The following is a 23,780-nucleotide window of genomic DNA, read 5'->3' on the forward strand; positions in this document are numbered from 1 at the left end:
GGTCTTTGGGACAAACGCCTGACAAATACAGCAGCTTTTGTGGTAGTGGTTTGGGCCTATGCAAAACAGGCACTGGAGGTGGCTACCCTTGTGTGGAATTTGTCATCCACACTGCACCTGTCTCTCTTGGATGGCATGAACCCTAACCAAAGACTGAGCAGATAAGTCAAAAAATTACCCAACGGGGCACTTATCTTGAAAACTGAAGAATCGCAAATGACTCTGAGTTGGACTGTCTGTTGGAAACTGGCATTCGGATCTGGCAGCTGCATGCATATATCCAATCGCAGCCTACGTGCACCGTATCACCACCCTACAGTAGTAAAAGGCTTTTGTATAATGGCCGAGGTCAGGTTGCCTACGGCAGGGAACTCCTTCATATAATGAATACTGCAACAGATGAACAAAAGGACATCAGCTAGAAGTGCATATCTATATATATATATATATATATATATATATATATATATATATATATATATACACACACATATATATATATATATATATATATATATATATATATATATACATATATACACATATATATATATACATACATATATATATATATATATACATATATATATATATATATATATATATATACATATATATATATATATATATATACACATATATATATATATACACATATATATATATATATATACATATATATATATATATATATACATATATACATATATATATATATATATATATATATACACATATATATATATACATATATATATATATATATATATATACATACATATATATACATATATATATATATATATATATATATATATACATATATATATATATATATATATACATATATATATATATATATATATATATATATATATATACATATATATACATATATATATATATATATATATATACATATATATATATATATATATATATAGATAAACATATATATATATATATATATATATATATATATATATATATATATATAGATACACACACATATATATATATATATATATATATATATATATATATATATATATATATATATATAAATAAATATTGCAAAAAATAGAAGGCTCAGTTTCACTGTATCCAAAATTGATTCTCAGTATGCTCAACTCCCAAGTCCATACAGAGCTTGAGCTGTGGCCCAGTTCAAATGGATGGGGAGAACTTTTTTTTAAACTGTGAACTGAGGTCACTTTATGTTAGGGGATTAACATGGGTGAAGTTCTGCAGATGATTATTAAAGGCAACAGCCTATGGACATACAATATTTTTGTCAATATCACGACCACCTTTTCAGTCATATAAACAAATGAGATAATAACGGTGGCATTTTAATTTCAAACTTGTCCTGTCAGAATTACCACTATAGGTTAGGTTAGAACACAATGGAAAACAATTTTCTGATGGCAATATGCTTTGGTTAATTGAGGCAACAGACAATGTTATCAAGGCAATGGTCTTTGCCATTTTATAATATGCAATCAAATCATCACTTGACAATAGGTCAAAACACAAAGTCTGACTCGTGACAACTCCTCCCTGTAGTACTATTACTTAGTGACATGCATCACCGTTCCTTAGTGTATTAACATACAATGCATAAAGACAAGAATGCAATTTTCTTATATAGAAAAAGCATCGTCATACAGATGAAACTAGGCAGCAAACATTAAATGCAAAGTGAAGACCAACACTGCACTCCAAAAAAAGAAATAACCTGGTTGTGTAAGGTTATCTATACAGTTTCTTTGTATTTCTCTTACAGAGAACATACTCATCATCACTCACATTCATGATAATTAAAAAGTACATTGCAGAGTGGATAAGTGTGATAACAAGTTTACTTAATTTAAAAATATTTTTCTGAACTTCTACATTTCCTCAGCCCTCTCTAATTAAAGCTCTAAACATACAACATTCCTTCGCAAACGCTATGTGAACTTATACATTTCAAGAACTAAACCTCACACTACTTGATATCAACTTAAAAAGAGCTCTCCTCCACATCATATTCAATCAGCCTCTACCCTACAAATCTTCAAGAAAGATATATTCATGTGTCTCAAAAATAAGGTAAAGTGTAACCTACCAATTTTTCAATTAAAACCATTTCAGAAGCTGCTATCCAATTTAATTTTACTTAACTGTTAGCTTGGTAAATCCAACAGGCACAAGTCTCTTCAGGGAGAGCTCAGATGCACTGCACAGTGAAGTGGTTTGCCCACAGTCACACAGCTGGTACAAGAAGGCTGAAGGATTCAGTGTCTGGCCTAGAGGGTGAACCATTTTAGCAGCTCGGCCTTAATCTGCTCTAAACTGCCACACTACAAGGTACAAATTCACCACAATGTATACATAAACTCTAGGTCTTAAATGTCATGTACTCAATGAGCAGCTTAACTGATATAACAGCAAAAGTACAGTGCAGACTGTTTATAACATACCTCTCTGAAACCACCCTGTCACACAGATCACAGCACTGACCTGGTTACCAAAAGAAAAAGTAAATAAACTTACATAAAAATAGCATCTCTGTCCAAAATGTGGCTCAACCCCTCATCCATCTGGTAGATTTTATGAAACCGGTGGTTATACACATCTGTCACAACCATCTGTACATAAGAAAATGTTTTTAGTTTCAGATAATCTTTCAATACAATATTTTAGGTAGACACTAATATATAAAAAAGCTTTCAAGAAAATTAGCATTTCTTCAACATAACAGGCAAAGAACCACGTCAAGTAACGTACCTCTTCTACCAACACAATACAACAGTCTAACACTACATTAATGTTTCTAGATTATAAAAACAGTTACTGGTAATTTAAAGTGATTAATGTCAATAGCATTTTCACTGTGATGGCAAGAACATATTAATATCAGCTGTTATATAAACAGCATAAAAGATAAATCAGCCTAAAAAACAAGGTGGAAGAAAGCTCATTTAATACCATCTCTGGAACAAGCAGCTGTGGAAAGGAAGAGCATACTCCCAATTCTTTTTTCTCTGCATCATGTTGACTGGTCTCTATGCATCGTCCCTGTTGGCCCTCATTTGCCATATGCCAACAGTCCATGTTTCAAAAGAGCTTATAAAAAACAGCTCATCAGGCCAGTAAATTAACCTAACATTGAACAAGCAAATTCACAAACATCTTTGATTAAGCAGAGACAAATGGCAGGTACAGCAATCACAAAATACAGCTGAATGATGCACTCACCATTGATCTCCAAGACACAAATTTCTTCTATAGGTCATACCATCATGTACTCTTCTTTTTTGACAGTCCTTCAACCTGCCAAAAAAACCCTCAGAAGTTCCTTAATATCTCAAACAAATGCCTTTACTGGTTTCATGAGTCCTAGGTACCTAATGCGAGCCTCAAACAGCTATATATAACTACTGCTGACCCATACATAATATTTCTGACAAGTAAGGCTGCAAATTCCCTACAGTAGAAGATCCCCATATCACTGCAGCAGACAGCTGTAAAATGCATAAGAACCGTATCCTTATCAACTAAATCAGCAAATTAATACACACTTAAACCAGGGGGAGTTTTGAACAGTACAGTGTGACAAGGAAAGTAATAGGGATACTGTGAACTGCCACTACATTGTTATAAGCTGTTATGAAGGTGAGTGTACATCTTACTGTGGAAAGGAGAAATGTGGCAGGTCACACTATATATGGATAGTACAGCAAGCAATATCACTTCACAGACCTGGGGCTTGTGGCATGAGATCAAAACAGATGTTATAAGAGAGCCCTGACAAAACCTAGTGTAGTCTTAGAACAATGTTTGAAAAATGCATTACCTCCCTATCAGGTTCCAAGTGCATACGCATAAATACATTAGCAGTCACCTGCCAGAATTTTATTACTCTTATAGACTGAGGCCTTAGTACCCCTAATCTAATGCCTTGCCACATCTTTCACAGCAAATGTAAAGCATTTTCCAAGACAACTTGACTAACGACTGCTAAATCACAGACAGGTTAACCATGGCACTTCTGCATAAAGGACAAAAACAACTGTTTGAAATTTTCCGAAGGACACTTCTATTCAGATAGGTTTGTTGGATAGATTGGTTAAGGGACAGTTCATTGACCTCTCTGGGCATGAAGGAGGGGTTAGTACGAAGAGAAACCCTGTCCTTGTGAAAAATGGTATAAGGTGGATTAGCCATGAATGCTTGTAGCTCAGACTCCTCTAGCTGAAGTAAGAGCTACAAGCAAGACAGTTTTCCAGGTGCACATCTTTAAAGTGGCAGGAGCTGCAGGTTCAAAGGGGGCAGTGGTAAGTTTCTCAAGCACAAAGTTCAGATCCGAAGGAGGAAGGATAGGTTTCCTTGGTGGTCGGATGTGGAGAACACCATTAAGAAAAAGTTTCCCCCTCCAATCTTGATAATAGGGGTGGATTCATACGTAAGCAGGCTGATATGGCTGACAAACAGACTTTCACCAAAGAGTATGAAAGTTCTGATTTTAGGAGCTCATACACATAGGCCAGCACGAGAGGTGCATCCGCTTGTAAGGGGTCTAGTTGCCTTTGAAGACACCAGCCTGACAACCTTTTCCAGTTAGATAAATAGGATCCCCTAGTAGTAGGTTTCCTGGCTTCCTGCAGGACAGACAGCCCGTCCTCTGAGTAACGGTGTCTGAAAGGGATCAGAAGTTTATCATTCACAGGGTAAGGCTGAGGGATTGGAGATGAGGGTGAATGAGGGATCCCTTCTATTTTGTGAGAAGGTCCACCTTGTGAGCCAACTAATGGTGACTGCCCCTGGCAAGAGATAGAAGGGGGCACCGATGCTGCCTTGGCCAATAAGGAGTCAGCAGCAAGGTTTTGGCTTGTCCCGCTGAATTTTCAGTGGGACCTTCTGAATGACAGGGAAGGGGGGGAAGCATACAGGAACAGCCCCTTCCATGAGACTGAGAAGGCATCCACCTTCCACGTTAGTGGTGAGGGGAGCCTGGAGCAGAATAGCCATAGCTGTCTGTTCTTAGGGGAGATGAAAAGATCCATCTGTGGAGTAGCCCATTGGTGGACAATGTCTAAGGAAACATCTCTGTGCAACATCCATTCGTGATTTAGAGACTATGATATGCTGAGGGCATCTGCCTAAAGGTTGTCCTGTGACGGGAGGTAGACCGCCTGCAATGTTACTTTGAACTGAGTGGCCAACTTCCATGCTTGTATGGCCAGCCTGCAAAGTAAATAGGATCTGGTCTCCCCCTGCTTGTTGCTGTACCACATCACTGTGGTGTTGCCTGTGAAAACTTGTAGGGGACCAGGACGTAGGAGCAGGAGAAAAGTTTTTACAGCTAGGAGAAGAGCCATCAGTTGCCTCACACTGATGTGTTTTTTCTGGAGGGAAGACTCCCATTGAGCTTGTACCTTGAGCCCTTTCATAGTGCCCCCCCCACCCCAGATCCGAGGCATCTGTGTGCATGAATTGGACTGGCTTGGTGGGCTGTAGAGGGAGACCTGGATTCTGCATTATTTACTGGATCCACCACCTTAACTCTTTTTTCAGGCAGGGCAGGAAGGGCACCTGAAAATCCAGAGGGTGATTGTGTTGGGACCAGACATTCTTCAAGTACCACTGGAACATCCTCATGTGTAACCTGGCAAGGGGCAGAATGGGAAGGGTAGCTGCCATCCAGCCCCCTGGCTGAGATGTGGGTGACTTGGAGTAGGTTTTAGAAATGGCTGGTTAGAGAAGTGACCTTTTTTAGTAGGAGGAAGGCCTTCATCAAATCTGTTCTTATTCTGCAACCAAAGAAGATCTGATCTTGAAATGCAGTGAGGGAGGACTTTTGTAGGTTCAGTTTAAATACTAGATTTCCTAGGAGATAAACAGTTAACTGCAGGTTTTCCTGAAGAGTACTTGCTTATTCTGCCTGGATGAGCAGGTTGCCCAGGTATGGGAAGATCTGTATGACGTTTGTTCTGCAGAAGGCTACTGCTGGGGCTAGGCACTTTGTGAAAACCCTTGGTGCTGCAGACAAGCCAAAGGGCAAGGCAGTAAATTGACAGTGCGAGGATGGCACTGGGTGGATGGGGATATGGAGGTAAACCTCCTTCAGGTCCAAGGTGGCCATGAAGGCCCCAGGTGTCAAAAGTGGAAGAATGGTTTGGAGGGATAGCATGTGGAAGAAGACACATGCAGGAAGGGGTTTAATAGGGACAAGTCCAGTACTGGCCTCCAAGGGCCTTCCTTTTTTGGTACCAGGAAGAGTCTGGAGTAAACCCCTTGAAGCTCTTGTCCTGGTGGAACTCTCTCTATGGCGCAGCCCCCCACAATAGGAAGTTCGAGGTCCGGTATGTTTGATATTATGAGCGTTCGCAATTTGTGCAATTCGTTCTTATGATATAGACCCTAAAGTCAGGCAGCCGACGCCATTACATCAGTTTTTCTTGCCCTAACCTGTCAGGAGCCCCCAAAGTAGGAGGCCAGGCTCTGGTGGGAGAATCCCACCAGTGGAAAATAAATACCAATATGTCCCTTGTAAGGAAAGGAGAACCAGAAGGAAGAAAGGTAATAAAAGGAGAAAGAGAAAAAAAGGGGATGAAGAGAGGGAAACCAGGACTGCAACAGTGAATACACTCCAACATTTATGTTAAGTGTACACAACTGTACTATGTTCTTCATGTTTCACTGTTGCAGTCATCACATTTGGGTAGATTCCCAAAGCTGAGGTGGAGGCAGTCAAGGAAGCTAGGGGCTGCCTAGGATGCCCTGCAAGACTGCAGAGGCAAACCCTGCCCTGGATTTGGAGAAGAGAGGCAGGTGGTAATGCTTGGTAAAAGTGTGAACAGATGTGCATATGGCAGCATCCAGGATGTCCCTGGTGGGGACTCCTCTGAGGAATGCTGCAGAGGTGGAGGCTGCTCAGGTGGAGTGTGTCCTAACCCCCTTGGGGGGAGGCTTACCATGCTGTTCGCAGCAGAAATGGATGCAGTGTCCTATCCATTTGGAAATGGTTTGCTTAAGAGATGGCTTTGCCTTCTGCCCCTGTAGTAAAACTAACCAGCAATTGATCAGACTTTCTGCAGGCTTTAGTCATGTCTAGATAGTATCCGAGCTGTCTGTGCACATCTAGAGTGTGAGGAATCCTTTCCCCCTTGTTCTGGGGATTAGGAAAGAAGGTGGCCAAATGAATGGATTGGTTGAGAGCCACACTAGACACCACCTTGGGCATGAAGGATAAGTTAGTTCTGAGGGCTACCCAGTCTGCATGGAAGATGAAGGGTTCCACAGCCATGAGTGCTTCAGCTCAGAGACTCTTCTGGCTGAAGTGATGGCCAGAAGGAATGGTGTCTTCCTGGAGAGAAATTTTAGCTCTGCCGAAGAAGCTAGTTCGAAAGGAGGCAGGGTGAGCTTTTCTAAGACAAAGTTAAGGTCCCAGCTGGTATTGGTGCCCTTCTGGGGGGCCTCAAGTTGCTAGCTCCTCTGAGGAACTGTTTGATCCAAGGGTGTGAGAAAAGGGGCTGCTCGTTGGGAAAATGAGCAGAAATAGCAGAGGCATGAATTTTAATAGAGGAGAAAGAGAGACCACTGTGTAGTAGGTCATCTAAGTAATCCAGGATGAGAGGGATGGAGGGTTGTGCCGTATTGGCCCCCTTAGCCTGGATCCAGGTGCAGAAACTTTTCCATTTATCTGCATAAGACTTTCAGGTGCTAGAGTGTCTGGCCTCATGGATAACATCCAGAACCTTTTTACTGAGGATGGCAGATTGGTTAGGAGGTTAGGGAATAAGCCAAGCTGCCAAATTGAGTGTCTGCAATTGGGGATGCAAAAATTCCCCTTCCCTCTGGGTTAGGAGGTTTGGAATCTGAGGAAGATGCCACAGAGGCAGCAGGGACAGTCTGCGCAGCAAGAGGTACCAGTGTTGTCACGACCAGTCTGGAGCTATTAGAATGGTCCTTTGTTTTTCCTCCTTTATTTTGAGCAGTACCTTGAGGATGAGAAGTACGGTAGGAAAGCCATAGACCGAGAGGTTGACCCAGGGGAAGGACAGGGCATCCACTTTCCTAGCCATGCAGTGATGCTCCCTGGTGCAGAACTTGCTGAGCTGATGGTTGGTGTGGGAGGTAAAAATGTCGACCATTGTGGTTCCCCATTTCTGAATCATTAGGGTGAAGGTACTTCTGTTGAACTGACAATCATGTAGGTCCAGAAGGCTTCTGCTTAACTGGTCTCCCAGGAAATTGAGAGAGCCTGGTAGGTATTGTGCTAACAGGTGTAGTTGCATGGAAGAGGCTGTGAGCCAAAGGGTCATGGCCAGCCTGCATACAGGGTAAGAGCGAGTCCCTCCCTGCTTGTTGATGTACCACATCACAGTGGTGTTGTCTGTTTTGATCAGGAGAGCCCCTGGAGAGGGAAGGCGTTTGAAAGCTATTAAGGCGTGCTGCACAGCCATCATCTTTTTGACTGATGGGCAGGGGGATTTGCTGTGGGGTCCATTGACCCTGTAAGCACCTGCCACCCAAGTGTGCTCCACAAGTGTAGTCTGATGCATCTGTGGTGAGGGTCTAGGTGGTGGGGTGTAGGGAAAAGGGCAGTTCCTTGTTGTGGGAGCATGCTGTTGCCCACCAAAAAAATTCTTTTCTGAGGCAGGGAATTATAAATAGAAGGGTTTCCAGGTCTTGAGAGTGTTGACACAAAAGGCTCTTTAGGTAAGTCTGGCATATGGAATGAGGAATATGCAGGATGCCATGAACCCCAGAGCTTGCAGGATTTTCCTTGCAGAAAGCTGAGGCCTGGTGGCCAGTTGAGAGAAGTAGGCTGTCAGGAAATTTTGTTTCTCTAGTGTAAGGTATGCCATCTAGGATGGTGTGTCCAGACTTGCTCCCAGGAAGATTATCCTTTGGGTGGGCACCTGCTTTGATTTCTTTTCATTGATTGTGTACCCTATGGAGGTTAGTAGGGTCTTTACAAAGGCCAGGTGCTTGAGCAGCTTTTCCCGGCTGTCTGCCAGAATAAGGCAGTCATCAAAGTAGGAGTTGATCTGAATATTTCTTTGCCTGCAAAAGGCAATGGCCGGAGCCATGCATTTTGTGAAAACTCTGGGAGCAGTAGATAAGCCAACGGGAAGCACAGAGAAATGAAAGTGTTGAGATCCTGCCCTGATGTGGAGATATTTCCTGCATGATTGCCTGATAGGAATGTGGAGGTAGGCCTCTTTTAGATCTAGGGTGGCTAGCCAAGCGCCCTTGGAGAGCATGGGTAGCAGCTGCTGGAGGGTGAGCATTTTGAATTTTGGGATCACCAGGAAGGTGTTTAGAATGGATAGATCAAGGATGGGGCTTCCAGGTGCCCTCTTTCATGGGCACCAGAAAAAGTCTGGAATAGAAGAATTGGCCTATCTGTTCTAAAGGAACATGTTCTACTGCCCTCATAGACAGCAGGGAATAGATTTGCTTGTGAGCCTCTGCCCACTGATTTGGTGGAAGATCTGGGAACCGTTTTGGGGTTGGAAGGGTGTGGAAGGAAAATTTGTATCCCTGAGACACAATATTCAGAACCCATTGGTCCTTGGTAATGGTGAACCAGGTGCTAAATTGAAAGGAGAGTTTTCCTCCTAGGGGTAAGGGCAGAGGTGAGGTCGGAAGGAGGCGAGTCATTGTGAGTTCTTACCATAAGGGGGTCGCTTAGAACTCCCAGGTTTTGAAGTGGAGGTAGTCCACTGCTTAGATCTCTGCATTCCCTGGGGCTGCTGTCTTTGGGGGGGGGGTCTGTTTCCACAGGTCCTAGGCTGGGGCTGTTTAGTTGGAGCAGGAAAGGACCAGTGCTTGGAGTGGCAATGTCTGCTGAATCTAGGTGGCTGTACCTGTAAGAAATCTAACTATATGCATAGATTTTGATTTTTCTTCCATCTTTTTTAAGACCTATTTTGCCTTAGTGCCAAACAAGTTATCTTTGTGCAAGGGGGCATCTAACAATTTAGATTTGACATGGTCTGGCAGGGGATGTTCCTTAAGCCATGCATGTCTTCTAATGACAGATCCAGTGACTGCTGCCCTGCAAGAAAAGCTTCTAGGGCGTCAAAACTACAGTGCAAAGTGTGTCTAGTTACTTGACTTGCAGAATGCATTAAATCCTGTAAATCTTTAGATTCTGCCCAAGCAGGAAAGGAAGACATTTTTTGTTCAAGGAGTTCCAAAGTATGTTGCTGATAATTTAAGCATATGGAACTGACAATTTAGTGCCCTGATAGCAAGAGTAGTTGAGGTGTATACTTCTGTACACAATCTGACTAATGCTCGGGAATCCCCATCTGAGGGTGTGGGATTCTTAGCAGAGATTGCTTTAATCCCTTTTAGTCCTTGAGAAATGACCTCAGGGTCAGCTGTAGGACTTTTGAAAAGGTATTTGTGTGAGTCAGGGACTTTGTAGCACCTGTCTGGTTTTCTGGGAGCAGGAGGTAGGGCATCAGAAGTCAAGCTGGATTCAAGGAAAACATCATCTACCACATCCAGAACTGGGGGGATGGGCAAGGGTCTGTGTTGTGGAAGATCTAGGAATTCCCCAGAGTCTCTTTTTAGACCGAGGGTAGTCCTGACTTACCCATTGGAAATGCTCCCTTAAAGTATGCAGGGTTTCCCCAAAGGAAAAATGCTCTGGGGGAGAGGCTGAAGGAATGGAATCCTCTGCATCAGAATCCTAAGTGGAGAGGAGTTGTATGTCTTCATAGTCAGATGCATCAGATTCATCTGACTCTTGTTCAGACAGAACTACTGGGGGCAGATCTCTTCCTTTTTGAGGGCATAGCTTGGCTTCCCCGATCAGCATGATAAGGTCTTCCGCCATTTTAAGCATTTGAGACTGAGGCAAGGAAGCAGGAGTCTGAGTGGGTAAGGTGGTTTCTTGGGTGTGGTTCGAACCCTGGGCCTAAGAAACTCGGTTGTTTTCGAAAGAATGGTAGTCGCGAAAGAAGATGTCAGCTTGTGTCGAGATGTCTGCTCAGCAGCTCTGGACCCATCCAAGGTAGAAACGACCGCAGGATCCTTAGATGAAGAAGAGCTTTGTGGCATACTGGACTCTGAAAGGGTCTCAGTAGCGGCCTGAGAATCAACTGAAGCGAGCATCAGGGACAAACGACTAGCTTAACGGAAGGGTCGTTGGTAGGTTTGGACCTGTGTGGTCTCTCTCAGTCTTTAACTTTACACTTTTTTGGAAGATTGGTTAGTGCAAGAAAAAAGGATCCCCAACGGGGTACTTCGCTTTAGAAGACTTCAACTTCAATTTGTAAAAGAAAATTCAGGTAGCGACCGACCGGCACTCGTGTCAACTGCTTCTGCTTCGGGCTCCATGACAAGAAAGGTAATGGCATCGGCTGCCTGACTATTACTACTAACGACCTGACGTCAGTACTCAAGCGACAGCAACAGATGCAGAAATATTAAGTCTCTGGTATTCGGGCCGGCCGAGGGCTACCCTGGCAGTGATAACCCAAATGTGATGACTGCAACAGTGAAACACTAAGAACATCCAATGCTGTCTTGGCCAAAAGGGAGTCAGCAACAAGATTTTTGGATTGTCCTGCTGGATTTTCAGTAGGACTTTCTAAAGAAGTGGGAAGGGGGGATACATACAGAAACATTCCCTTCCAAGAGACTGAGAAGGCATCCGTTGCCCTTGACATAGGATTGGGTAGCCTGGTGCAAAAGAATGGAAGTTGTCTATTCATAGGGGAGGCAAACAGATCTACCTGAGCTGAACCCCATTTGTGGACTATGTCCAGGAACACATCCCTGTGCAGCATCCATTCATGGGACTGTGGCATGGACCTGCTCAAGGTGTCTGCCAGGGTGTTCTGCTCTGAAGGGATATACACTGCTTGTAGAGTGACTTGTAGTTTTGTGCAAGTTCTCACACTAGGAGTGCTTGTCTGCACAGCAAATAGGATTTTGCTCCCACCTACTTGTTCACATCCCACAGAACTGTAGTATTGCCTGTGAAAAGTTTTAGTGGTCCCTGCTTCAGTGTATGTTAGAAGACCTTCAGGGCCAGAAGAATTGCTCTCATTTCTCTGATACTGATATGTTCCTCTGTATGATGTAGTCCAGCCAAGTGCCCTGGATACTTAAGGAACCCATGGCTGTTCCCTGTCTCAGGCATCCATGTACATCTCCTGTAATGGCAAGTGAGCCTGCAGTCCTGGGTTGCATTTCACTTGATTCAGCCACCACTGAATCTCTTTGCTGAGGCAAGGTAGGAAGGGGATTTTGTACTCTAGAGGATGAGAGTGGTGTGCCATGTGACCCAGGAGTCTGAGATACTGCTGGCAGTCAAGGTTGTGGCTTGAAGGATAGTGAACAGGTACTGCCTTAAGTTTTCTACCTTTTCTGGTGGCAGAAAGGCCTTCATGACATCTGTCCTTATCCTACACCCCAGGAATACTTTGTCCTGAGAGGGGGTCAAGTTGGACTTGGGCTAGTTTATCTTGAAACCCAGTGCTTGCAGGAGTGATATATTACTGTTTGTAGATGGCGTTGCAGGGATTCTGGGCAATCTGCCTGGATAAGGAGGTCATCTAAGTAAGGGAATATTTGAATCCTTTGAGTCCTGCAGAAGGCCACCACTGCTGCCAAGCACTTGGTGAAGATCTTTGGTGCTGTAGAAATTCCAAAGGGTAATGCAGAGAACTGAAAATGTGAGTAGCCCACAGAGAAGCGTAGGTATCTCCTGTACTTGAGCCTTATGGGGATGTGCAGCTAGATGTCCAAGGTGGCCAAGAATCCCTTAGAAGAAATCAATGGAAAGAGGGTCTGCAGAGTGAACATACGAAAGGAGGATACTTGGAGGAAGAGATTGAAGTGGGAAAGGTCTATGATTGGTCTCCAGGGACCATCTTTTCTTGGGACTAGGAAGAATGTGGATTAGAAAACCTTTCCCTTTTCTGTTATAGGAAAAGACTAAATTGTTCCTTCAGCCAAAAGGCTGTCTATCACAGGGGGGAGCTGTTCTTTGGGGGGCTGTGGAATGCCCTTCAAGGTGTGTTATGACCCAGATCATGAAATAACCCTTTTCTATAATGGATAAGATGCACCTGTTTGTGGTAATGATTTTCCAAACATGGAGAGAGTGAGACAGACTTAGGGATAGGAGGATGGGAGTCGAGAGGTTTTTGCAGTAATGGCAGGTAGTCACAGACTACCTGCCCTGTCCTGAAACTGAGGCTTCTGGGCCAGAGTCTGAGCAGGCCTGGACGGGATTTATTGCTTCCTGATGCTCTTTCTGCCCCAGGAAGGAGGGGGAGCAGAATATTTTCTTATGACCTGAGTTTTTGAGGGGTAATTCCTGTGGAATTTGGGGATAGGAGAAACAAGCAGATGATTCAGGTCCCATAACTCCTTCCCCTTCTGTTGCAGAGTTTTGAACAACTCAGCCACCTTAGTCCCAAAGAGGGCAGAGTTATCCACAGACACGTCCAAAAGTATTGCCCTAATAGCATCAGGTAAGGGCTGCAACCTTAGCCAGGAATATTTTCTCAGGACTGACGCAGATGCAGCAGAAAGTACAGTTGTGTATACTTACCATAAATGTAGATGTTAAAGTGTATTCTCTGTTGCAGAGATCACCTGTGGGTTATCCCTGCTGTGGTAGCCCCCGGCCAGCCAGAATACTAGAGTCAACATTTTTTTTTGTGTCGGCTGCAATTGCATGTAGTCTGATGTCAGGTCAGTGCTATAAAGCAAGGCAGCCAACATCACTACATCAGGTTTTCTTGCCCTAACCAGTCAGAAGCACAAGGAGATAAGGAAAAGTGGTTCTGGTGGCAAAAAGCCACTTTGGGAAGCTTATGTCCCCCTAGGGGAAGATGATATATGGGGGATGGAGGGAGGGAAACCAGGACTCCAACAGTGAAATACACTCGAACATCTACATTTATGTTAAGTGTATACAACTGTACTATGTTCGTCGTGTTTCACTGTTGCAGTCATCACCTGTGGGAGGATTCTCAAAGCTGAGGAGAGGGGTGGAGGATAGGTTAGAGTCCTAGGCCTGGGTTAGCAGGCCATGCAAAACTGCAGAGAGAAACCCTGCCCTAGACTTAGAAAAAATAGGTAGGTGGTAATGGTTTGTAAACATATGGACAGAGGTCCAGGTGGCAGCTTCCATGATGTCCCTGGTGGGGACTCTTCTGAGGAAGGCTGTGGAAGTGGAGGCTGCCCTACTGGAACAGGTACAGGTCAACTTGGGGGGGGGGGGGCTTCCCATGTAGTCTGTAGCAGAAATGGATACAGTGTGACATCCATTTGAAAATGGATTGGAAATGGGCTTCCCCTCTGCCCCAGGGGCAAAGCTGAGAAGTAGTTGGTTTGTTTTTCTGAATGGTTTAGTACAGTCCAGATAGTATCAGAGTTGTCTTTGCACATTTAGCGGGTGTAGAATTCATTCCCCCTTGTTTTGCGGGTTGGGAAAGAAGGTGTATGGGCTGGTTGAGGGTCGCATCAGATACCACCTTGGGCATAAAGGAGGGATTAGTCCTCAGGAAGACCCTGTCTGCATGGAAAATGATGAAGGGCTCAACAGCCATGAGAGCCTGAAGTTCTGATACCCTTCAGGCTAAGGGGATAGCTAGTAGGAAGGCAGTCTTCCAGGAGAGGTATTTTAATTCTGCAGAAGCAGCAGGTTCGAAAGGAGGTAAGGTTAGTTTTTCTAGAACATAATTCAGGTCCCAGGGTGGAGTAGGAGGCCTAGATTTTAATAGATGAGAAGGAGATGCCATTATTGCACAACTTGTCTAGGTAATCCAAGATAAGAGGAATGGAAGGATGGGAGGTACTGGCCCCTTTGCACTGGTTCCAGGAGCAGAATCTTTTCCATTTCTCTGCGTATGATTTTCTGGTGCTGGGCCTTCTTGCCTCTGTGATGATGTCTAGGACCCTTTTGCTTAACAGGGACTCCTTCCTGGCTTTTAAGGTATAAGCCATGCTGAAAGATTGAGAGTCTAAGTCTGGGTACAGTATTTTCCCCTTCCCCTGGGACAAGAGGTCTGAGATCAGGGGAAGCTGCTTGGGGGGCTGTAAGGTCAGGCTGCACAGTAAAGGGTACCAATGTTGTCTGGAGCAATGAGGATGGCCTTTGGTCTCTCCTCCCTTATTTTGATCAGTACCTTGGGAATAACAGGCAGGGGAGGGAAGGCATACACAAAGAGGTAGGGGAGGGAAGGCATACACAAAGAGGGAGTTCCAGAGGAAGGTCAAGGCATCCACCTTCCACGCTAGGAGGTGATGCTCCCTGGTACAGAACTTTTGCAGTTGGTGGTTGAGGTGCAAGGCAAACAGATCCAATTCCGGTGTCCCCCACTCCTGAGTTATTTGCAGAAAGATTTCCCTGTGGAGCTGCCATTCATGGAGGTCCAGTAAGTTTCTGCTTAGGTGGTCTGCCAGAGTGTTGTTGACCTCTGGTAGGTATTGGGAAATCAGGTATAGACCCATGGAGGTGGCTGTAAGCCAGAGGCTCATGGCTAGCCTGCACATGGGGTAGGATTGTTTATTGATGAACCACATTACTGTGGTGTTGTCTGTTTTTATAAGGAGAACACCTGGCCAGAGATGGGGTTTGAAGGATGTCAGAGCCTTTTGTACTGCCATCATTTCTTTCTGACTGATGTGCAAATGAAGTTGCTGGGCATCCCAAAGACCTTGGGTGCACCTGCCTGCTAGCCCAAGCAATGTCTGAGGCGTTGGTGGTGATGGCCTGGCCGGAAGGGCGGAGGATGCGTGGAAGACCCTTGTTCCTGGCGCAAGCTTCTGCCCACCAGGGAAACGCGGCCCTTACACATTGGATCAGAGGGAGAGAGAACTCTAGAGACAGAGTGCTGCCACCAAAAATTCTTTAAATACCACTCAAGTTTTCTCATGTGAAGCCTGGCCAAGGGAATGAGGCGGATGCAAGACGCCATGCATCCCAGGGCTCGCAGGAATTTCCTCGCAGTGAGGTGACTTCTGGATGCCAGCTGGGTAAAGTAGAGAGGCAGGAACCTCTGCGTTTCTGGGGATAGGAAGGCCATTTGGGATGCTGTGTCAAGCACAGCTTCCAAGAAAATGATCTTCCTGGTGGGGTTTTGTTTTGATTTCTTCTCATTGATGGTGAACACTAGGGAAGTTAGGAGTGATTTGACAAAGCGAAGGTCCTCCTGGAGCAGCTTTTCTTTGCACTCTGCCTGAATGAGGCAGTAATCCAGGTAAAGGTAAATCTGTATACTTCTCTGTCTGCAGTATGCTATGGCCGGGCCAAGCATTTGGTGAATACTCTGGGAGCAGTAGATAAGCCAAAGGCCAGTGCAGAGAAAGTACAGTTTTGTACCTACCACAAATGTAGATGTTCGAGTGCATACACTGCTGCAGTCATTACACTTGGGTTATCCTGCCGTCAGGTGGTTCCCCAGTCAGTCTGAGTTCCAAAGTCTTGGTCCGGCGTCAGTTGCTGTCGCCTCCTCCATGACGTCAGTGCGGCAGGGGTATATAAGATGCAGCCGACGCCATTTTCTTCAGTTTTTCTTGCCCCAGATGTCAGGTGCCCCCAAATGGGTAGGCAATTCAAATTGCTAATAAAACATAGATAGGAAAAGCAAACAACTTTTAGTTACCAGCAAATACTCCCCATAGGTAGTAAAGGGTAGAATACATAGCTACGTACCAGCAAGTAAGAGGGAAAGGAGGGAGGGTAACCTGGACTGCAGCAGTGTATACACTCGAACATCTACATTTATGGTAGGTACAAAACTGTACTATGTTCATAGTGTTACACTGCTGCAGTCATTACACTTGGGTAAAATCCCAAAGCTGAGGTAGGGTGGCTGGTTCTATAAGGCATTAGGTGTGGCTATAAGGCCCTGCAGTACAGCAGTGGCGAAGCCAGCTCTGGATTTAGGGTATAAAGGCAGATGGTAATGCTTGGTGAAGGTAAGCACAGAACTCCATGTTGCTGCTTCCAAAATGCCCTTGGTAGGCACTCCTCTGAGGTAGGCAGGTGAAGTGGCTGTTGCCCTGGTGGAGTGAGATCTAATGCTGCTAGGTATAGGTTTCCTATGGTGTGTGTAGCAGAAGCGTATGCAATGTCCTATCCATTTTGAAATTGTCTGTTTTGAAATGGCTTTTCCCTGTGCTCCTGCAGCATATGCTACCAGTAATTGCTCAGATTATCTGAAAGCTTTGGTTTTGTCCAAATAGAAGCATAACTGCCTGTGAATGTCCAAAGAATGCAGTAGTCTCTCCCCTTTATTCTGTGGTTTTGGATAAAAAGTTGGCAAGTGAATAGTTTGGTTTAGAGCCACACTTGAAACCACCTTTGGCATAAACGTAGGGTTAGTTTTTAAGGACACCCTGTCCTGGTGGAAAATGAGAAAAGGTTCCACTGCCATTAGTGCCTGTAATTCTGAAATTCTTCGAGCTGATGTTATTGCCAGGAGCAGAGCAGTTTTCCAAGAAATATATTTTAATTCTGCTGTGTTAGCTGGCTCAAAGGGAGGTAAAGTTAATTTTTCCAAAACAAACTTGAGGTCCCAAGTTGGAGTAGGTGCTCTACGGGGAGGTCTTATGTTTTTAGCCCTTCTGAGGTACTGCTTTAGCAAAGGATTAGAGAAAATTGGAGGATCCGTGTTGTAATAAGCAGAGATGGCAGAGGCGTGGATCTTGATGGATGAAAAAGAGAGACCTTTGTCCAGCATCTCAGTTAAATATTGTAGAATCTGAGGAATGCTTGGGACAAGAGGGTGAAGGCTGTGAGCCTGGTTCCAGGCACAGAATCTCTTCCATTTATCCGAATAGGTTTTCCTGGTACTAGGCCTTCTGGCCTCCAGAATGACATCCATAACAGCTTTGGAGAGAGGCATTGCTTGCTTGACTAAGGAATTTTCCATGCAGCTAGGTTTAAGGTCTTTAGCTGACTGAAGTATCTGATTGTTGTGCTGAGTCAGCAGATGTGGGATCTGAAACAATATCCAGGGTGATTCTTGTGCCAAATTCTTTAAGATTGGGTACCAGTGCTGGCGTGGCCAGTCTGGGGCAATCAGGATCATCTTTGGCTCTTCTTGCCTGGCTTTTATGAGAACCTTTGGAAGGAGAGGTAGTGGAGGGAAAGCGTACACTTGTAGGTTTTTCCAGCTGAATGAGAGGGCATCCACTTTCCATGCTTGTGGATGGTAACTCTTTGTGCAGAATTTCTGTAGCTGGCAGTTCGTTGGGGATGCAAACAGATCTATGTCCAGGCTCCACCATTTCTGTGTTATCATTCTGAATATTTGTGGATTCAGTTCCCATTCGTGGGGATCCATGATGTTTCTGCTTAAGTCGTCTGCCAGTGTGTCTTTCTCTCCTGGCAGGAATTGTGCTTGCAGATGAACTTGATAGTTTAGAGCGGTGTTCCACAAGGTCATGGCTTGCCTGCAGAGGGGGTAGGAGTGAGTGCCCCCTTGCTTGTTTATGTACCACATAACTGTGGTGTTGTCTGTTTTTAGTAATAGTTGTCCTGGATGCAGCAGGTCCTTGAAAGCTATAATGGCATTTTGTACAGCTAACCTCTCTTTTTGATTGATGTGAAGATGCCTCTGTTCTGCGGGCCACTTGCACTGAATACATTTTCCTGCCATGTGTGCTCCACAGGCGTAATTCGATGCATCTGTTGTCAGTGTTTGCCTGGCTGTGGGTTGAGTGAAAGGCTGTCCCTTGTTGAGGTGGCAAGCTTGAGCCCACCATCGAAAGTCCTGTTGAAGGCAAGGAATTAGTGGTATAACTGTTTCCAAACTTTGGCAGTGTTGAGACCATACACTCTTTAGGTACCATTGTAGTTTCCTTATATGCAGTCTGGCATATGGAATTAGTAGTATGCAAGATGCCATGTAACCCAAGGCCTGCAGAGTTTTTCTTGCAGGGAGAGTTGGATTTTTGTTGCCATCAATTGAATGTATTGAGACAGTTGTCCTTGCTTGTCTGGCGTGAGATAAGCCATCTGGGCCGATGTGTTCAAGCTGGCACCCAGGAATATTATCTCTTGTGAGGGCACTAGTTTAGATTTTTTTTCGTTTACTGTGTACCCCAGGCAACTTAACTGTTTTACAAACACCAGATGCTCTAGAATAGTGTCCTTGCTCTCTGCTTGAATCAGGCAGTCGTCCAGGTACGGATAAATCTGAATTCCTTTCTGTCTGCAAAATGCAATTACTGGTGCCAGGCACTTTGTGAAGACCCTGGGTGCAGTAGATAAGCCAAAGGGCAGTGCAGAGAATTGATAGTGCATTGAACCTGCTATGAATCTGAGGTATCTTCTGCAGTTTTGTCTGATAGGGACATGCAGGTATGCCTCCTTGAGATCCAAGGTCACAAGCCAAGCTTCTTGCCCAGCATGGGAAGAAGCTGCTGTAGTGTCAACATTTTGAATTTTGGAACATCCAGTTAAGTGTTTAGAAAAGAAAGATCCAGAATGGGCCTCCAGGCTTTGTCCTTTCTGGGAACTAGAAAGAGTCATGAATAAAATCCTTGTCCTTGCTCTTGTGGTGGTACATCTTGAATAGCTCTCATTTCCATGAGTGCTGTAATTTGTTTTTGAGCCTCTGTCCATTGATTTGGTGGCAGATTTGGCATTCCTTTTAACCTTGGCAGAGTGCGAAAGTGGAACCTGTAACCTTGAGATACAATGTTGATAACCCATTTGTCTTTGGTGATCCAATGCCAATAGTGATAGAAAAGTGCTAGTTTTCCTCCCAAGGGGGCTGCCAAGAGAGAGTTGTTTGGCAGCTGTAATGGGAAGTCATTGAGGCTGCTTTTTACATGGTTGGGACCTGTCTTCCCCTTCTTTCTGGCCTGGTGCACCCCACTGTCGAGGCCTGTAAGGACCTTGTGGTTGACCTCTACCTCTCGGACGTCTGTATCTGCCCCTTTGAGGTCTATCTGTAGCCAGAAAGGACCAATTCTTTGTTGGACAATTTCTGCTAAATCTTGGTGGCTGAACCTGTAAGAAATCCTTTACCGTTGGCATAGATTTTGCCTTATCCTCCATTTTCTTTAACACCTCTTCTGCCTTAACTCCAAATAACACATCCTGCTGTAAAGGTGCATCCAATAATTTTAATTTAACATGATCTGGTAAAGTATGTTCTTTTAACCAAGCATGCCTTCTAATGACAGAGCCTGTAACTGCTGCTCTACAGGAGGCCTCTAAAGAATCAAAACCACATTGCACAGTATGCTTTCCCACTTGTTCAGCTGCAAGTAATAAATCCTGCATTTCTTTAAAATTAGAAGGATCTGAATCTGGAAGCATTTTTTGTTTTAACTGAGACATCAAAAATTGCTGATATTTTAGCATGTGAAACTGGCAATTTAAAGCTCTCGTTGCTAGGGTTGCAGATGTATATACTTTCTTTCCCCATCTGTCCAGTGCTCTGGAATCTCTGTCAGAAGGGACTGGATTTTTTGCTGATGAGGCCTTAATCCCTTTGGGTCCCTGAGAAATAGTTTCAGGGTCAGCAACAGGGCTTTTATAGAAAAATTTGCGTGAGTCAGGGACTCTGTAGTATCTGTCAGGTTTAACTGGGGCTGGAGGTAAGGAGTCAGGATTTAAGCTGGATTCAGTAAACACATCATCCACAATGTCTAACACTGGCAGAATAGCAAGGGTCTATGTTGAGGTAATAAAAGGAAGTCTCTGAGCCTTTTCTTGGATTCAGAGTAATCCTGGCCTTCCCAATGGAAATGCTCCCTCATGGTAAGTAAGGTTTCCCCAAAGGAGTAGTTCTCAGATGGAGAGGCTGATGGAATTGATTCCTCAGCATCAGAGTCCTCATAAGGGGGTAAAGAATATCCTAGGTCTGAGGATGAATCTGAAGAAATGGACACCTGGTCGGATGAGTCATAGTCTGCATCCTGTCTGGGCCCTTTATCAGGAGGGGGATGGGACCCCCTGATCAGAGTGATTAGGTCTTCGGCCATTTTGAGCATTTGCTTCTTAGGCATGGAGGCCTGTCCTAGAGAATGCTGTATTTGTTTCTTTGTTTTTAAAGGAGGCTTAGACTTAAGCAGGGGGTTTAATGGTTAACTGTGTAGGTCTGAAAACACCCTCTGAAGCTTCGGGTTGCTACTCCGGATCCCTCTGAAGGGTTAGCCCCGGTAGGCTGAAAAACTTGTGCGTCCGAAGGCCCAGCCATCTCCACGTGGGAGTCGGAGGCGGCCTGTGGTTCTGCAGAAGCGGTCTTCAGGGGCTGCGAAGGTGTCTCGCTGAAAACCGGGGAACCGGCGACCGGCCTAGAAGAGGCTTCGTCGTCAGGTTTGGGCCTCGGATGCCTGTCCTTGTCTTTGCGCTTTTTATGTATTCCGGTCGTCGGAAGTTCCGACGGCATGGTGTAATTAAATTTTCTGCCAAAATAATGTCGGGCAAAATCAAACTGATGTTTAATAGTGCGCTTGTTAAACATAGCACAAAACCGAGAAACATTGATGTCGTGGTCTGGGCCTAGGCATGGGATACAATAGGAATGGAAATCCTTATGAGGTATTTGCTTCCCACAAGAAATACAGTTATTAACTTTTACTGACATCGGTCTGAGGCAAGAAAAAGTTTCCCCAACGGGGTACTTAGCTTTGTAGAAGACTTCGGTTCTGGATTCGGAATGAAAATCTCAGGAGTCTGCCGACTGGCACTTGCGAACTGCTTTTGTTTCGGGCACCGTGCGGCAAGAAAGACTGAAGAAAATGGCATCGGCTGCATCTTGTATACCCCTGCCGCACTGACGTCAGGGAGGAGGTGACAGCAACCGACGCTGGACCAAGACTTTGGCACTCAGGCCGACTGGGGAACCGCCTGACGGCAGGATAACCCAAGTGCAATGACTGCAGCAGTGTAACACGACGAACATCTGAAAGTGTTGTGAGCCTGCTCTGAAGCGCAGGAATTTTCTGCACGATTCCCTGATGGGGATGTGAAGGTAGGCATCTTTTAGGTCTAGGGTCACTAGCCAGGCATTTTTTGTTAGCATAGGCAGCAGATGCTGCAAAGCTAGCATTTTGAATTTGGGGACCACCAGGGAGGTGTTCAGAATGGATAGATCTAGGATGGGGGGGCCAAGTGCCCTCTGTTCTGGGAACAAGGAATAGTCTGGAATAAAAGCCTTTGCCTGTTTGATCTGAGGGGACAGGTTCTACTGCCCCCTGGGATATGAGAGTTTCGACCTGTTTCAGTGCCTCTGCCCACTGATTTGGAGGCAAGTCTGGGTACCCTCTTGGAATTGGGAGTTCGCTGAAAGAGAATTTGTATCCCTGAGAAATGATCTTTAAGACCCATCGGTCCTTTGTTACAGAAAACCAATTGTCTTTGGAGAGGGAGAGCTTTCCTCCTAGTTTTTGATGAGAGAAGGGAGAGGGGGGGGGGTCATTGTGAGTGTTTGCCATAGAAGGTTGGCTTAGATCTCCCTGCCTTAGCAACGGAAGTGGTCCATTGTTTGCTTCTCTGCTGGACCTAGGATAAAGGCCTGGATGGTCTGTCCCTGCGGGGCTTACCTTGGGCTGGTCTGCTAGGTGCTGGGAAGGCCCAGTAATTAGAGGGAAAGTTCTCGGTGAATCTGGGAGGTTTAACTTGAAAGAAACATTTTACTGCTTGCATAGATTTCGCTTTGTCTTCCATCCTTTTAAGCACCTGTTCTGCTTTTTCCGCAAACAAGTGCTCTTTATCTAGGGGTGCACCAATAAGTTTAGACTTGACATGATCAGGGAGAGGTTGTTCCTTCAGCCATGCATGTCTCCTAATAACAGATCCTGTCACTGATGCCCTGCTAGAGGCTTCTAGGGCATCATATCCACACTGTAATGAGTGTTTGGTCACTTGACAAGCTGAGTGCAGTAAATCTGCTAACTCTTGAATTGGCACGGTAAGGAAAGGTATCAATCTTCTGTTTTAACTGTTCCAAAGTGTGTTGTTGATATTTTAACATATGGAACTGACAACTGAGTGCTGTAACAGCTAAGGTTGCAGAGGTGTATACTTTTTTACCCCATCTGTCCAGAGATCTGGAGTCCTTGTCTTTGGAAGAGGATTCTTGGCAGAACTAGTCTTAGCTCCTTTAGGTCCTTGTGTAATGACCTCTGGGTCTGCAGCAGGATTTCTGTACAGGTATTTGTGAGAATCCGGCACTCTATAGTACCTGTCAGGTTTACTGGGAGCAGGAGGGAGGGCGTCAGGGGCTAAGCTGGATTCATGGAAAACATCATCCATCACTTCTAAAATAGGGGGGATGGCCAGGGGTCTGTGCTGGGGCAGGTCCAGAAAGTTTCCAAGTCTTATCTTAGACTGTGGGAAGTCCTGAGATTCCCAATGGAAATGTTCCCTGAGGTAGTGAAGCGTTTCCCCAAAGGAAAGGTCCTCTGGAGGGGAGTCAGAAGGGAGAGATTCCTCTGCATCTGAATCCTCATAAGCAGTTAAGGGATGCTGTTCCTCTTCAATAACTGAACAGTCAGATTCCTCAGAATCCTGTTCTGTCAATTTCTGGGGAAGGGTGCCTTTTCCTTTTAGAAGTAGTGGCCTGACTACCCCGGATAAGGGAAATGAGATCCTCCGCCATTTTAAGCATTTGTGCTTGGGGTGGTGGAGCAGTACCAAGATGGTGGCTAGAAGCAGATTTCCTAGGAGTGGCCTGGCTTCTAGGTCTGAGAGAAACGGTAGTCGGATGTGAAGACATTGTTTTTCTGTCTAGATTCGGTAGTGTGAAAGGCCTCCTTGGAAGCCGGTGCCTGCGTCGCGGCTCCAG

The 23,780-nt window shown here is 44.9% G+C and overlaps 1 protein-coding gene across 1 annotated transcript in view; it reads right to left on the reverse strand.

Annotated features, from left to right (window-relative positions):
• LOC122807698 (ubiquitin carboxyl-terminal hydrolase 4-like) overlaps positions 1-23,780 on the reverse strand; it is a 1,844,759-nt gene that overhangs the window by 1,053,323 nt on the left and 767,656 nt on the right. Inside the window, exon 9 of the mRNA XM_044078661.1 lies at positions 2,539-2,633. Within this exon, the coding sequence (XP_043934596.1) occupies positions 2,539-2,633 (95 nt within the window). The remainder of the gene's footprint in view (positions 1-2,538; positions 2,634-23,780) is intronic.

The sequence above is a fragment of the Protopterus annectens genome, chromosome 7.part1 (genome assembly GCF_019279795.1).
Source record: "Protopterus annectens isolate FY-2018-M chromosome 7.part1, PAN1.0, whole genome shotgun sequence".
NCBI lineage: Eukaryota > Metazoa > Chordata > Ceratodontiformes > Protopteridae > Protopterus > Protopterus annectens.